This window comes from Drosophila elegans, unplaced genomic scaffold (genome assembly GCF_018152505.1).
Source record: "Drosophila elegans isolate 14027-0461.03 unplaced genomic scaffold, ASM1815250v1 contig_208, whole genome shotgun sequence".
In the NCBI taxonomy this organism is placed as follows: domain Eukaryota; kingdom Metazoa; phylum Arthropoda; class Insecta; order Diptera; family Drosophilidae; genus Drosophila; species Drosophila elegans.
This window is the reverse complement of record NW_024545578.1, coordinates 7,698,175-7,712,016: the sequence shown is the minus strand read 5'-3', so window position 1 is coordinate 7,712,016 and position 13,842 is coordinate 7,698,175. Positions and strand designations below refer to the sequence as shown.

General features: G+C 43.1%; 2 protein-coding genes across 19 annotated transcripts in view; one reads left to right on the top strand and one right to left on the bottom strand.

Annotated features, from left to right (window-relative positions):
- The first annotated feature begins 946 nt into the window (after window positions 1–946).
- Window positions 947–1,788, top strand: LOC108146624 (RNA-binding motif protein, X-linked 2). 2 transcript variants are annotated; one of them, XM_017272669.1, is made up of 2 exons: window positions 947–1,402; window positions 1,458–1,598. In XM_017272669.1, the coding sequence occupies exons 1-2, from the start codon at window positions 1,138–1,140 to the stop codon at window positions 1,487–1,489; spliced, it is 297 nt and encodes a 98-aa protein (XP_017128158.1). In that variant the 5' UTR covers window positions 947–1,137; the 3' UTR covers window positions 1,490–1,598. The 2 variants fall into 2 exon arrangements, with proteins under 2 accessions (XP_017128158.1, XP_017128157.1); XM_017272668.2 differs by having other exon boundaries at window positions 947–1,788.
- Window positions 1,789–2,202: 414 nt separating this feature from the next.
- Window positions 2,203–13,842, bottom strand: part of LOC108146782 (Down syndrome cell adhesion molecule-like protein Dscam2) — a 36,223-nt gene continuing 24,583 nt past the window's right edge. For 2 of the 17 annotated variants that reach the window (XM_017272938.2, XM_041707935.1), the window contains exons 11-22: window positions 12,838–12,957; window positions 12,466–12,639; window positions 12,173–12,323; window positions 11,826–12,106; window positions 11,269–11,754; window positions 9,733–11,049; window positions 9,127–9,417; window positions 8,923–9,072; window positions 8,053–8,216; window positions 7,464–7,590; window positions 6,351–6,441; window positions 2,203–4,776 (exon numbers count right to left, since the gene is read on the bottom strand). In XM_017272938.2, the coding sequence (XP_017128427.2) occupies window positions 4,350–4,776; window positions 6,351–6,441; window positions 7,464–7,590; window positions 8,053–8,216; window positions 8,923–9,072; window positions 9,127–9,417; window positions 9,733–11,049; window positions 11,269–11,754; window positions 11,826–12,106; window positions 12,173–12,323; window positions 12,466–12,639; window positions 12,838–12,957 (3,779 nt within the window). In that variant the 3' untranslated portion in view covers window positions 2,203–4,349. The other 15 variants (XM_017272930.2, XM_017272931.2, XM_017272932.2 and 12 more) reach the window with 11 other exon arrangements.

Here is a 13,842-nt window from a genome sequence, read left to right as displayed (position 1 = left end):
ATATACTAGTCAGATAAGCTATAGTCTTATACGTTAGCTTATACGTTAAATAATCCGTTGAATTTAAATAATACTTTATTGAGGTTAAGCAACGAATTAAAAAAATGTACATAAAATAATGTCGGCCAATGCCTTATTGTTTTATGAATGAGTCTCCAAGTAAAACGGAATCTTAATTTTAAATATTAATTTAAGAAACCTATTTATGTTTGTAATGTATTATATATTATATACTTTTATATTTTCTGTTTTGCATACAAACAATTGTATAATTAGATATATGTTTTAAATCTAAATTTAAATAAAGAATTAATGATTGGTCAAAATTATAAAAAGTGTATTTCCCAAATATATGAAATGCCTCATAATTAAATTGTAACAATTATAATATTGTGTGGTTATAAACAAGCAAAATATTTTATGTTTTAAACATTTTAAAAAATGTTAGAGCTTGAATCAAATATTTTAACTTACTTTTCTTGCGAAATATAAACATACATATTAATTTTAAATGTTTGTTATTTTCTATTCACGTGACCAGTTGTATTTCACAATTCCATGAAATCAATATGCTATTTATAGACACAATGACTTTATTTCATTTTTTAGCAACATTGCAATATAAGGCTAAAAAGCTAATTAAGCTAATGTTAAAATATAGTGTTTTTAAAATTATTTTAAGCAAGTACATATAAGTTGAGGTTAGCTTTGACTGTAAAATTATGTAAGTATTAAACACGTGATCAAAAGAAACATTTTCCCAACTCCATGAAACCGCTAAGTCTAAAAATAGCAAAGGTGACGTCACTTTTGTCGTACATTTGTATGTGTGTGCGACTGATAAACAAATGCAAATGTTTAACTTCCAAAAGTCGCGATAAGCTTGGCGCCAAAGTTGCCTATAAAAGCTGAGCGGCTAAGACCCCAGAAGCCAGTCAAATTTGAGTGTTCAAGTGAAGCAGCAGCAATATAAGCAACAGTACCAGCAGCAACATCAACAGTTTCAGTAGCAATTCCAGTAGTTCCCGCAGCAACACCTGCAGTTGCAGCAGTTAAATCCAGTCCAACAGCAGCAGTAAATCAAAAACAAGGTGTTAAGTGAATTTCTTATCGAGTCAGGTGTAAACTAGTGCAAAAATGTCGCAATCTGATAACGCGGCACGTGAGCAAACTGCGGCAAACCCGGTACCCGAGGCTTGTCAAGGCTGCCGCGGCCAATTGCCACGTGCCACGCCCGTGGAAGTGGAGGACATGGCCACCCCGTCGCTGGAGAAGCTCATCCGCAAGGCCAATATGGCCCAGAAAATGCTGAACGATGTGATGAAGCAAATCCAAAAGCAGCAGCAGGAATCTCAGGTGTCCGCCAAGGAACCAAAGTCCAAGCACCTAACATCCGATGGAGGTAAACGACGACACAGGGGACGCAAACATGGTCACCACTCTAGCTCATCTTCCAGTTCCAGTTCCGGCCACAGTGACTGCGAGCTGATTCTCGCCGAGAAGGAGGAGATCATGCCCAGGAGGAGACACGTTCGCGAAGATCGCAGACGGGATCGCTCTAGGTCCCGCGGTCGTTCCCGTGGCCACTCGCGTGGTCGTTCTCATGGGCGTTCTCGTTCCAGATCCTACACCGATTCCCGACGATCCCGAGCACTGCCCCTGGCTCTGCCCGTTCGCATTTCAGTGTGAGTATCTGGCTTCATTCAGTATTATGCATTATCCATATTATCCATTAAGTGTGCACACGAACAAAAATCCAAAAAAAATAATAAAACATAAAAATTATTATAAGAAAAAATTATGAGCGAGTTTTATTTCTTGTTTGAGGGGGTTTCTAAAATAAAAAATTACGCTTCATGATGAAGTTTAGATAATTTAATTTAATGCAAAATTTTGAAATTGGCAAACATCAGAATATATTTAAAAGGCAATATTTGTAAAATATTAAAATACATTGATAAACATATTTTTATGTAAGAGACTAATTATTTCGAAAGTAAAATCAAGCAGGAAAATACCAAAAATTAAAGACAAAAGTTTAAAAAAAAATTGTTACCACAAAATAATTTTTTATTGAGGAAACTACGGGTTTTTCGATGGGTGTACTTACTAATAACAAGAACTGAGTCAATTACAAGTTTGTTTTTAATGTTCCCTTACCTTTTCATAAACAATGAAACACGTTTTTTTTATTTTTAAATATTTCTTATATTTTTTAAATGCCGTTTGTTTTTACATTAATAGTTTTTATTTTGTAGTTGTTGTGCTAATTATATGTTAAACATAAAAATTGTTTCTTCCTCTCGTATAAGTAATTGGTTTTATTCTTGTTTTGATTGTGATCTATTAAGTTAATTTCATCTTTTGATTTGTAGACTTTGCGGTGAGGTTGCCCCTTGCAGTCGCAACTTGCTGTTGTTTTAATAAATTCGTAAAATTCGATGTTGAATGTAATAAACCATTTCATTGCTTCGTACAAATAAATGCATATAAAAACCGACTAAAATCGCTGCGGCGTTAATGCCGCAATCGCTATATAAACAAAGAGTGCTGCTGTATTGTGAACTTGCGTTTTATTTGAAATGAGACACGAACAAATTATTCTGGGGCTAGGGCCCAATAAATTGCCCCAAGTGAACAGCTTAATCTGCGACTTTATTTTGTGGATTCTGTGTCTTTAATTTGTATGTTCATATTTCATGGCTGCTATTTACTCGCTTTTCATGGCTTGCATTATTTATTGTATACTCGTAATTTAAGAGAGCTTTGTCTAAAAACAAATTTTGGCACATGGTTTCCGAAATGGGTTCGATCCTCTGATCCCTCCGATCCTCCTCGCTTTTATTTGACTGTTTAATGGGTTTCCTTATGCTTTCGTAGGCTAGTTAAAATACAGCTATGTACTCGTATTATTTGGATTATTCGATACGAACTAAGAGTTATATTAATTTGTAGTTTGTTTGTCTGCTCCTAACTTGGCTTTCGTTTCTTGTTGCTGCTTGATTGAGTGTTGGTAATAATTCGAAATTTGATTACGACTTGTATTTGATTCTCCTACAGGCTCTTTCTCATTCTCATTCTCTTCCCTTTATTTATTTCGTTTTTAAAAACATTTATCTACAACTCGACGAATGACAGTTTATTGTAATGGAAACACTAATGTGTGGTTACTGCGATCTATGAATACTGCTTTGAATTCAAATTCAGCTGGCGACATATTCGAGTGTGTGTGTACATCGGCTATATCGAATACATTTAGTTAACATTTTCATTGTGGCTTTAATTGGTTTCTGTGTATCAGTTTTCTCAGCGGAGTCATGATGTCAGTCCTTTGAGGGTTTACTTTTGATTATTTACAAAACATACTCAATACTCTACATGTACGTGGTTTTGGATTTTCGGTTTTCGATTTTCGATTCGCTAACAACTAGATGAGTATTCTTCGATCGTATGTATCGGTATATATCCTATATACATGAGCACACGACAGTCTCATAACGTAGACACGCACACGGACACGTATAAATATACATTCATATAAATTTGTACACAGCATATATCTGAGTTTTTGGTTTAGTTCAAATTTCAAGATTAAATTCCTCGTTACATCGCTTGGGTGCACTATAAAACCGAAACTTATAGAACTACTTTAAGAGTAGCTATAGGCCAAACACTCATAACTCATTACTAATTGGAGACATCCACACTTAAAAGATCATCCCTTTCCTACATACGATGAAAAACAGTGTCGAGTTCGAATTTCGATTCGATACGATACGATAGTATGCGATAGTTTTGCAGTTAGTAGTTTGAGTTACAGTTTCGAGTGATATACGCATTAGTCGTTATGGATACTTAAGAGACTACGTTAGTATATATACATACAACATTTTTGGAAGTTCGACAACTGACCTGGGTTCTGTCTGGACACATGCCATATTCATTCACATATGTATACGTGGGTATATAGCATGCACAATCGTTTAATACTTAGATATAGTATGACCTCTATAAATACGGGCAGGAGTTTATAATGGGAAGTGTCTTGATTCGGTATGCTTGGTATTTGGATGGTTGGTGCAGAATTTTGATACTGATTGTCCGAAAGTTGTTACTGAGTGTAATTAATTTTGTTCAGTGGGGGGGCAGGATTTGATTTACTGGGTTAGGGGCTCTGCCGAAAGGTTGGAGGGGTGATCGAACTGGGGGCGTAGTGGTAAGGTAAGGTAACAAATGCATTACAAAAATGTACAAAAAGGGCCCAAGTGCTGATTCCTCAATAATTCTGGCTATCGGGGGGCCTGGCCTCATCCTATCTGCTGATCTTGCGATCAGATCTTACCAATGTCTCAGACGGATATCGAATAATCCGATTTCTCGCTAAGCAATTTCTGGCCAGGAGCGGGTGAATGTTGTTGTTGGCGTTGCTGTTGCAGTGGCTGTTGTTGTTGTGGCTGCGGTGACTTTGAATGCGCTCGTTTGTGTGGTTGCTGTGGTGCCTGTTGCTGCTGTTGCGGGTGATGTTGCTGCTGCTGTCGCTGTTGCTGCTGCTGCTGTTGCTGGTGCTCCTGCTGCAGCTGGGAGGTGGTGGATGAGGGTCGGGACCAGAGAGATGACCTCTGACCCAGCTTCAGCTTCTTAATCGTGTCCACATCGACCTCCACCTCGGCCAGCTCGATCCGTTCGCCCAGTCCACCATCCTCGGTGCGATGGAAGGCGCCGGTGGTGCACTCGGCCTGCAGCTGAAGCGGATGCAGCGTGCGCAGGATGCCGGCCCTGGATGCGTGTTTGTATTTTTTTTTTTTGGGGGTTGGGAGGGTGGTGGGTGACGATCGTTGGGGGGTGAGAGGGGGTGCAAGTACAAGAAAGGGTCCAGAGTTGGTTTTCGGATTGCAACCACAGCATTCAAGCATTCATTCGGTTAAAGACCTAGTGGTGTAGTTCTAGTCTGGTTGTGTGGTTGGGTGTGCGTGGGTGAGCACAGTTTTCACGACTTGATCTATAAGTTGGGGTTTTTCAGGCGATACTGATCTAATATTAATGGCTTTAAAATCTCCAGAATGTACAATTTTTCTTACGGAGGAAAGGAAACCGAAATCTATAGAGTTTTCAAACAATTTTTATAAGTGGACCAAATACAATTTTTTGCCTACCATACTGTTAAGAATCTTTTGATTTAAACCTGAATAGATTTTTTTGGCAGCTCTGTTATATACAGGGTTGCCCTCCTAGTTAAAACTCTTTAACAAGGGTGTCTAAAAGTATGCAGTAAAGAATGTAATTTCGTAAATCCATCGAACTTTCAGATTCAAATTATTTTGTTGCATATTTTTGAGACACTTCGACACTTAAACATTTAAATATAATTTACAGGAAATGTTACCATGATTTGGCACTCAAATCCAATTAAAAGAGAGAGATTTTTATTAAACCGTATCCAAGATCTAGTCCACCTGATCCCAGCTGAGCTACCATGCCGTGAAAAGCGGCCTTAACGGGCCCCCTCGGGGGGACCACACACCTCACCGTAGGCCAGGTCTCATGTCTGATCTATCGGGTCCATGTAGGTGCAGGAGATCTCGCCGCTGTCGTAGCCGAAACCGTCCATGGCCTCCATGGCCCCACCAACGTACTCACTATTCCCGCCCCCATTGGCCGTATCCTATTTGGGCAGCGTGGGCGCCGTGAAGAACTTGGAGGAGAGCATGGCCGTCGAGGGGTTGAGCAGCGTGCCCGGATGCGGCTGTTGCTGCTGCTGGTGGGGATGTGGTTGCTGCTGGTGGTTGAGGTTCTGGTGGTGGTGGTGCGGTGGCTCATGCGCGGGCATTATGGACTTGTGGGGTATGGGGCGGAACTGTGAGGAGGGCGGCATGCAAGCTACCAACGGGCTATTGCCGATCCCGTCCAGCCCCATCAGCTCGGGGCTGCCATTTCCATTGGTGGCCTCCAGCTGATGGAGCTTGGGCGTGATCAGGAGGGGCTGCTGTTGCTTCAAACTACTACTGTTCGGGTTGGAGCTAGTGGAGCTATGCTGGGAATTGCTACTACTCTGCTGCAACTGCTGTTTGTGGAACTGTTTCTGCTGCTGTGTACTGATCGATGGCGATTTGACCAATGTGGGTATGTGGCATTGTATGGAGTCTTGCGATTTGAAGGTGCTCGATATGGATTTCAAATTTCCGCCGCGCGGCGATAGAATTTTGTTCGAATTGATCGATGTCGATGGCTGTGTGGCTGTCGTATTGGTGGCTGTGGTGTTCGTGTTGCTGGTTGTGTTGTTGTTCATTTTGTTGCTGTTGTGGTGGCGCGGTGTGGTATTGGTGGAAAACTGATATTGCTGATGATGATACCTGGAGCGACCGCGGCGGGGCAATGATTTCTGTTCGGACATTGGTGACAGATCGGAGGAGGTGCTGGACTGTGCTCCATGGTAGATGATGCCTGATGATGCGACAAATCGCAACATCGCAACAGCGGATCAACGGATCAATGGTCGCAATGGTCGCAGTGATCGCAGCGTAGCGCAGCGCAGACGGAGATGTTAGTGGGGAAGAAAAGAACAGAAAAACAAAGAGTGGGCTGATAGAGAGTTCTTTTTTTTGGCAGAGGGGGAACATCAAATATCGGCAAATAAAAACTTATCACTAACTTAGCACTAGGTATTACAAATTGGGTGGCTTAGTCTTATTTGGTTGGCCTGATCAAAGTAGTTGGTGTAGAGTTTTTGGTGCTGTGTCAGTTTGGCCTACTACAGATATGTTATCGATATATTGTGGTTTGGAAAGTGTTGTATTAGTCTAGAGTCTGCAAAAATAAAGCAACACAAAAAGAGAGTTCAGCGGGCAGAATACTCAAGGTCAAAGCCTAGGGACTGAGATCAAATTAATGGTGCAGTGAAAGCTTTTCTAAGATCACTTATTAAAAGTAGATGTTTATAATAGGAGTCGATATATGTATGTTGTTAAATTAATTGCCATGTTATTTATTTACTAAAAGTTTTATTTTTTATAATAATAATATTTAGACAAAGATTTTAAAAATGTATTTAGTGAATGTATTTTATCGTTTTTTAATAAAAAGTTTATTTAAAAACATAATGATTGCAAAAATGAAAAAAGTAGTTTAGCTCCTAATTTAAAAGACTTTGATTTTAAGCTTTTGTGTATAAAAATCCATAAGATTTAAAAATAATATGGAAAGGTGTCTAAAAGAATGCAACATATAGCTTACGAATATTTTTTATTCAGAAAAGTAAGTGCCTATTTTCATTGCATACTTTTAGGTATACCTTATTTTTAGATCTTTGTTAATTCTGTATCACTCTTCACAGGTTTTTAAAGCTTTCACCGCTAAAGGAAATTAAAGAAATTCATAAGTTTTGTTTGATGATCTGAAAGAAGGGCCTTGGACCTCCTTTCAAATACATCCCATAAATTACAGAGGTCCCCAAAACTCGGACTTACTGTGCTTGATCTTGCCCTCGTGCTGGTTGGAGGACTCAGTGCGGCTGGAGGTCAGCTGGTCCTGGTCCGACTCCGACTCCTCGCTCTCCGGCTCCGTCTTCCGCGAGTGGCGCCTCCGGTTCTTGGACTGCACATGGAACAGAGCGGGAAATTAGTCTGGATCTGCATCTGGCAGCGGGAATGTGGCAGCTAGCGACTACAAAAGCGCCTGGGGACGGAACGCTTCTCGAACAAAAGAAAGGGTAACTAAAGATTGGCAGGTGACATGTATCCGGGGGAGGTCAATCCCCACCCTTCGCATGGTTTACGGCATTGCAATTAAGTGAACTGAAGGGCAAACAAATACTCGAGCAGAGAACAACAGAAAAAAGCACGTAGTACACTTAGGAAAACACTAATTGTGTGGCGGAAACCACACAGATCAATTGAAGTAGAGAGTAGATGGAGAGAGAGCTAAATCAAAGAAATGAATAAACAAACGCACGATATTATGGAACGGTGAGGTCTGATAATAATTATGAATTGTCTTTAGTGGACGTTGGTGGTTGTGGTGGTGATGGGTGGTGGTGGTTGTTGGTGGGTTCAGTACCGCGGCTGGTGGTGGCGACGAGCAGCCCTCGGCCAGGGCCCGCTCGTGGTACATGAACGAGTGGAGCAGCGTGTTGGCCGGACCGCCGTGGTGCGGCTGCGACATGTTGCCCCCAGCCTCCGACAGCTGGAAGGTGGCGTACGGCGAGATGTCCTCGGAGGTTTCTGCGGAAAGGCAAAGTCCTCGGGCGGTGAGCGGAGCTGATCGAGTGCATAACACTGGCTGGCAGGGGGTATCACAGAAATCTCAAGGGGTTTCACGGCCCGCTATTGTCAAAACTGTCCAGGAATTGTTGGAAGTCCCCAGATACTTGGTCATTTAATTCCTCGAATCACTCATCGACTCTCAATTCTCTCTTGTTCATTAATTATATTTATGTTTTGAAAATGAATTGCTTTATTTTTTTGTTTTATCTAACCCTTCAACGACGGGCTATTGTCCAAACTGTCAAGAAATTGTTGAAAGTCCCGAGGATTTGAATGAATAGATTTAGCTTTCTTCGTAACTTTACGGTTCATATGTGGACTATTTTGTATTTTAAATTTACTAGTCAAAAACTCAAATATAAGTGAATTATCTTTTAGGCTGTAGGTCTTATTAAAATATAATATTTTTAATTTTTGATTATTTTAAAGTCTTTTGTTCAGCTATTTTTAAAAAATATTTCATTGCCTAAACAACTGCTGAAATATTTTAATTGTTGTTTTCAAAAAAGATTTATTTTACCTAGATCCTAATTAAAACACTGAACATTTCAATGACTTTGAAAATTTTATATAAACTACGATATGTATGCAGTTTATAAAATTACGTAATTACGCCCTAAGATGACTGAGACTTCTGCGACACCCCGGAAAGCAAACAACTTACCTGGAATCTTATCATTGTTCTGCATGGACACCTTGTGAATGGTGGCATAGTAGCGCTCCCGCTGAGCAGCTTCTGAATTAGCGCGGTTCTCCAGCGACTCCTTTTGAATATGGTTGGCTTGCTCTGCGAGCGGTTGTGCATTTTTTAGCACTGAGTCAATTACTGGATCACTGCATTTAATCAAAAAAGTATCGCTATACTCACTGTGTCTGTAGCACACGATGACCATGATGATGGTGCAGATCAATCCCGATACTGCCGCAACGCTTGGAATTAGTAGGTTGATATTCCCGAGGATTACGGTGGTGTGACCGCGATGGCCACGATGCATGATTTCCGGTGGTGGTGGATCTCCATCTTTGGTCAAAGTCACGAACGAGAAGTCCGCCTGCGAGATTCCAGCCACATTGTGCGCCTCCATGCGAAGTTGGTAGAGGGTTGAGGGTCGCAGATTATTAACCACAATGCGTCGCTGGGGCTTCAATGCATTGGATACTGCAAAGAGAAATTGGATATAAATAAATATAGTTATGTGACAGGTCTTAAATCTATTGATTATTTTATAAGAGATGTTAATACTCTGACTTGTAATACTAAACATTCTTGCAGAAACTTTTAAGGTAACATATTGTTCTATGAAAAAATTAAAATTTTGAGTTAAAACAAAATAAATGTAAAGGTTTTTTAAAAAGGTTTTTTTTTAAAAAGGCATAACAATTTTTTAACACTAGTGTCCTTACTGTTTTTTTAAATTTTTTTCATTTTACCTCTCTGGTTATAGGATATTGTAACTAAAATGGTAAAACTCACCCAGCACCCATTCCGCATCCGGATCTTCGGTGACCGCCCGGTATTGCAGCACGAAGTAGAGCAGGGGACACCCGTTGTCCGGCCAGGAGTGCAGTCGCACCAGGAGCGAGGTCGAGTTGGGGGCCAGCAGGGCGGTGGAGGCGGGATGGCCGGGTGACTGACCCTGAGTGCGCACGTGCAGCGTGGTGCTGGTGGGCGAGGTGCCCACCTTGTTCTGGGCACTCATGTGGATCTGGTACGTGCTGCCACAGACCAGGCCCTTGAGTTCATGACTCGAGGCATGTCGCGACAACTGCATTTCGTCCGTGTTTCCATTAGTCCGCCGATAGAAGAGTGTGTAACCGGTGATGGGGGCATTGCCCGTGAATCCACACTTCCAGTGCATCAGAATGCTGCTCGAGGTGGCACTGGTCACATACAGTGTGGGCGATGTGGGCGGCACTTGGACCAGGAGCGTGTGGGTCAGTCGATCGGTGCCAATGCCATTGTCCACCTGGCAGCTGTAGTTGCCTCCATCCGCCAGTTGCAGGCTGGAGATGATCAGGTCCCCGCTGTCCAGCATTTGCGAGTTGTGCAGACCCCCTTGGCGAAGAGCCACATCGCCCTTGAACCACTCCCTCTTGGGTTTTCCCACGGCGGTGCAGGGCAGGGTCACGGTGGATCTCCAGGGTCGGACCACAGGACCTCCGAAGGATATGATCCTCGCAGGCACCCGATTTGTGGTGATCTGTGAGGAGACCCGCGAACTCTTTCCCTCGCCCACTCGTGTGCTGGCCGTCACCCAAAACTGGTATTCCATATGCGGATGCAGGCCCTTGGCTTCGTAGTAAGCCTGCTGCGATGGAAGACTGCGTTTCTCATTGTTCAGCTCCTCGCGTCCGTTCACCACACGCGTGTACAGACTGTACTTGGTAATCACTCCGTTGGGCTCAGTGGGTGCCAACCACGAGATATACAATGACTGCGATGAGCTGGAAACCACCTTGATATCCGCCGGAGCCTCGGGCACATCCTCTTCACTGTGGCAAAACAATGGCTTCGACACTGCTCCGTCGCCCATTCGCGTGTGGGCCAACACCTGGATGCTATAATTCGTATACTTTCGCAGACCCGTCAGCACCATTGTGAGCGCTGTGGTCTTCCGGGACTCCACCTCGTCCTTGCTCGGCTGGATGTCGTCGATAATGGGCTCAAATATCAGCTTGTATCCCTGCAGCAGGCCATTAGTGTGGTAGATTGGCGGCGGTTGCCAGGACACCTGCAGCGATTGGGAGGATAGGGCGGCACACCGCACATCCTCCGGCGGGCGACTGGGAACTGCGAATAGGAAAATGTAATTAAATTTTTCAAGCCTTATCAATATCTACACACAAAAAATATTGATAATTTTGGGAGAACATTTACTTTTTTTTGCTTAATATCACAATTATATTTTAAGAACAATAGTTTCTATGGCAGTTTTATATAATTTCGTATGTAAATTGACTACCACCACATTTCTGAGAAGACCCAATAGTTTGTAAGTATTTAACCTACCATCTTCCATAGTCTGGGCGGCGGTGGGTTCCGAAAGCGGGCCTGGTCCCACCTGGTTGAAGGCCTGCACTACGACAGTGTATCGTGCGAATTTGGCCAGTCCGCTGAGCAGTAGCTCTCCATTGCCACCATCTCCGTCGCCGGAAATGGAGGTGAAGTTGTAGACCGTGTTGCCCGAACTGGACAGCTTGTAGCCCACATTGTAGCCCTGGATGTCGCCATGTCGGAGTTCGGGCAGCGGAGCCACCCAACTGATGAGCAGCTCGGTGGAGGACAATGGCCGGGCGGACAAACTCAGGGGAGGTCCTGCGGGTCGCTGAGGCTCCGTGCGCACGATCAGCTCCTGGCTGGGTGCACTCCGTCCGGCCGAGCCCTCGGCAATCACCCGGAAGGCGTAGCGCGTGGCCGGCTTCAGGTTCTCGATCAGGGCATTGAAATGTGGGGGATCCTTGACCTCGATCTGCTGCCACTGCTCCACGAACAAGGCTGGTGGGAGAGAACCTTTTTCAAGTGGACGCTATGTGAAATCTATAAGTAAAATGGGGCCCTATACGTACGATCTGCCTCGCGGAACTCCACCAGATACTTGGTCACATCGCCGGTGCCCAGGGACTTGGGCTGCCACTTGAGATTCACCGACCGACTGCTGATCATGGCCGCCTCCAGGACACTGGGCGGCAGAGGTGGCTCCTGGACCTGCAATTGGACCAGCTGCTGATCGTTTCCATACAGATTACTGGCCCGGCAGAAGTACGGTCCACTGTCGGTGGCGTCCACAGTGCGGATTTGCAACTCGGCGGACACTCCGTCCGGCGTGGCCTCCTGTTTCACCGAGATCCTGAAAGCGAATGCGACACCATTACTTTCGTGCTGCCACCCAGAAGTAGCGGCTAAAAGCACTCACTTGTAATTGGTTGATGGGTTCAGCGTGTTCTTGCCCGAGCGCATCCAAACAATGTTAATCGGCTTGTCCCCACTCACGGCGCACTGCAGCAGCGCCGTGTCGCCCTTTTTCACCATCACCGAGCGGGAAGTCGAAGAGAAGTACGGCGAGGCTGGAAAAAGGCAAGCATTTTGCCCATTTTAATTACGCCCCTGATTCCCTCGGGGCCACCTCAGCCTCAGTCTCAGCCTCAGCATTGCAATTAACCAAATTGCCAGAGCAGCTTCCCCATAACTTGCCGCTAAAATACTCACAGTTCACTTTCAGCTGGATGACCTTTCCGATGCCGGTGCCGATGCCATTGTTGGCCTGGCACAGATAGAAGCCCTCGCGGTCCTCCTTAACGTGCTGCAGGAGCAGGGACCCATTGCCTAGTAGTTTGGTGAAGGGACGCTCCCGAACCTCTTCGTATTCGCCCGATTTGCTGCCTACAAGGACACGTTAAAGAACACAGGAGAAGTGGGTTAAAATTGAAGGTCGAATTAATATCGAATGTGTAAAATATGCATTTTTATAAAATAATGTAAGATGCCTTTTTTCTATAGTTTTATGGAAAGGATGCAATCTTGGACCCCTTTATAAGTTTCAGTCTTATTTTTTCCACATTTTAGATAACTGTGTCTTACCTGTAGCCTTTTTCCATACTATACTCGGTGTGGGAACTCCCTGAGCCTGGCAATGCAGCATGATGTGGCGATTGCGCTCCACATTCGCGTCGACGGGCTCGACAATCCAGCGTGGCGGCACTACGGGGCGTATGGGTGACGGGAAGAGTTAGTTAGCATACTCGGAATATAACTGGGAACGCAGAACGAATGATTCAAATTATAACTGCTAAGACATACAGTAAGAGTAATGGTTCTTAGAGAGAGATAGAGATATATAGAGAGAGACAGAGACAGAGAGGAAAAGTGAAGATTTCTGGCAAAGTAAAAAACGGCATAAAAGAATTTTGCTGTTTACGATCTTAAGATTTTTCATTGTGCCTAGCACAATTGTAAAAACTGGTTGAATAGTGGTAGCAATATAGTAGGAACTGTTCAACTAATATACAAAAGTATAGTTTGCTTTGGGGTAGTTTGCTTCAAAATCAAATACAAAAAGAATTTCATATGCAACTCAGTCAAAAATTGAACAAAAATGAATGTTGATTTTTTTATGTTTTGTAGTTGTTTAAGGAAAATCGTTTAGGAATGACCGTGGGGAAAATAAATTGTTGGTGTGCAAGGATTTTATTTTTAATTCTCATTTTCTTTTGTTCAAATTGATCGCTTTTCTCTTTTGTGTGTTTTCTTTGATTCGCCCACGCTCTGTGCCTCGCTGTTCGTTGTTGGTTGTTCGAAAAAGTCGCAAAAAAGGCTTAATATGTTCTCGTATATTCGGCGCATAAATTAAATAACAAAGGCATGCCAGAAGCGAAATGGAAAATATATTTGCATAGAAATTATAGAATGCGCAACATAAATGTGAACGTAGTGTGAGTTTTATATTTGGACACGCAGCTAACGAAACACGAAAAAAGCGAAATAATAATATTGGATATCAATAAAAAAATCTCCCAACCCACCATCTCGCCCACTGGCGTTTTCAATAAATTATAAACTGTTTACTTGGCAGCTGCACTTAATTGC

Bases quoted from the DNA above. Each gene is read 5' to 3' on its own strand.
- LOC108146624 (XM_017272668.2), top strand. From the start codon at position 1,138: ATGTCGCAATCTGATAACGCGGCACGTGAGCAAACTGCGGCAAACCCG.